Here is a 1069-nt window from a genome sequence, read left to right on the forward strand (position 1 = left end):
ATGCAGTTCTGTGCAAAGTGCTGAGCCAGCCCTCATTTCTTTATATTTGCCAGAAAAATGGCAAATGTGCAGGCATTTATGAAAATATAGTATAGAAGAGCAAAAGAGTTTGTATGGTTCTAACAAGCTTGCAAGTCAATAGCTGCTATGACCACCTTCTAGATATGTTTTTGCTGCATTGGCAGTGTGCTTAAGATCATTATAATGCTGTAAAATAAAGCTCTTTCCCAAATGTGAAGCATCTGATTGCTCAAAACTGCTTTCAAAATGACAAGAAAGCCTGACTCATTGGAAGGAAAATATGAAGACGTGACGGGTGACTCAAGACTTCTGTACAGAGCTATAGCAATAAAATCAAGAGTTGACATCCAACTGAAAACAACATTAATTTAGATCCTGGTACAGTTTTCACGAGAAATAAGTTCCACAAGAGAACTTCCTGCAGAAGTCAGTCATGACAGCAGCTCACCTGATGGAATTGGACGACTCATTTAAAATTCAAAAGGCTTGAAGCCTGAGCCAGTTTGCAGCCCACCATCAGCGATCAAACCCTGACCCAGCAGCAACTCTTTGACTCATCTTAAGCTTCTTTTTTGTTTTTACATCAGTAAGACACTCAAGATACTCCAAGGAAACCCAAAACCATTACAGACTGTGACGCTTGGGGTGGGCGTCTGGTTGCAGTTTTTTGCAGAGCTTCGATATGTTTTTAGCCTTGGAGTTTTCACCTGGACGTCACGTGCAGCTATAAGGCCTCAAAAATACTGTGGAAAAAAAAATCACATGAATTTTAAAGTTTCCCAAATTTCAACCCAACTTTATGCACTTAGGTGTTCTTAGTGAAAACATAAAGTTTCAGGGTTTTATTAGATATGATGAAGTTAAGGTACAGAAAAAAAGCCAGAAATGGTGATCCTGAGCTCACCATCTGAGCTCCAATCTGATTTGCTGTGATTTGTCACAGTGGCGATGGCACCATGGGCGTCTTCAACATCAAAAGGCGGCGGTTTGAGCTGCTGTCAGAGTACCAGAGTGGTGATCTGACCTCAGTGGCGCTGATGAAACGGGG

At 41.3% G+C, this 1069-nt stretch overlaps 1 protein-coding gene across 1 annotated transcript in view; it reads left to right on the forward strand.

The window, feature by feature from the left end:
• LOC102206072 (WD repeat-containing protein 55-like) overlaps positions 1-1069 on the forward strand; it is a 6462-nt gene that overhangs the window by 3098 nt on the left and 2295 nt on the right. Inside the window, 1 exon segment of the mRNA XM_013915801.1 lies at positions 945-1069. This exon segment is cut by the window's right edge and continues 5 nt beyond it. Within this exon segment, the coding sequence (XP_013771255.1) occupies positions 945-1069 (125 nt within the window).

The sequence above is a fragment of the Pundamilia nyererei genome, unplaced genomic scaffold (genome assembly GCF_000239375.1).
Source record: "Pundamilia nyererei isolate P.nyererei 1_Seehausen unplaced genomic scaffold, PunNye1.0 scaffold00366, whole genome shotgun sequence".
Lineage (NCBI taxonomy): Eukaryota > Metazoa > Chordata > Actinopteri > Cichliformes > Cichlidae > Pundamilia > Pundamilia nyererei.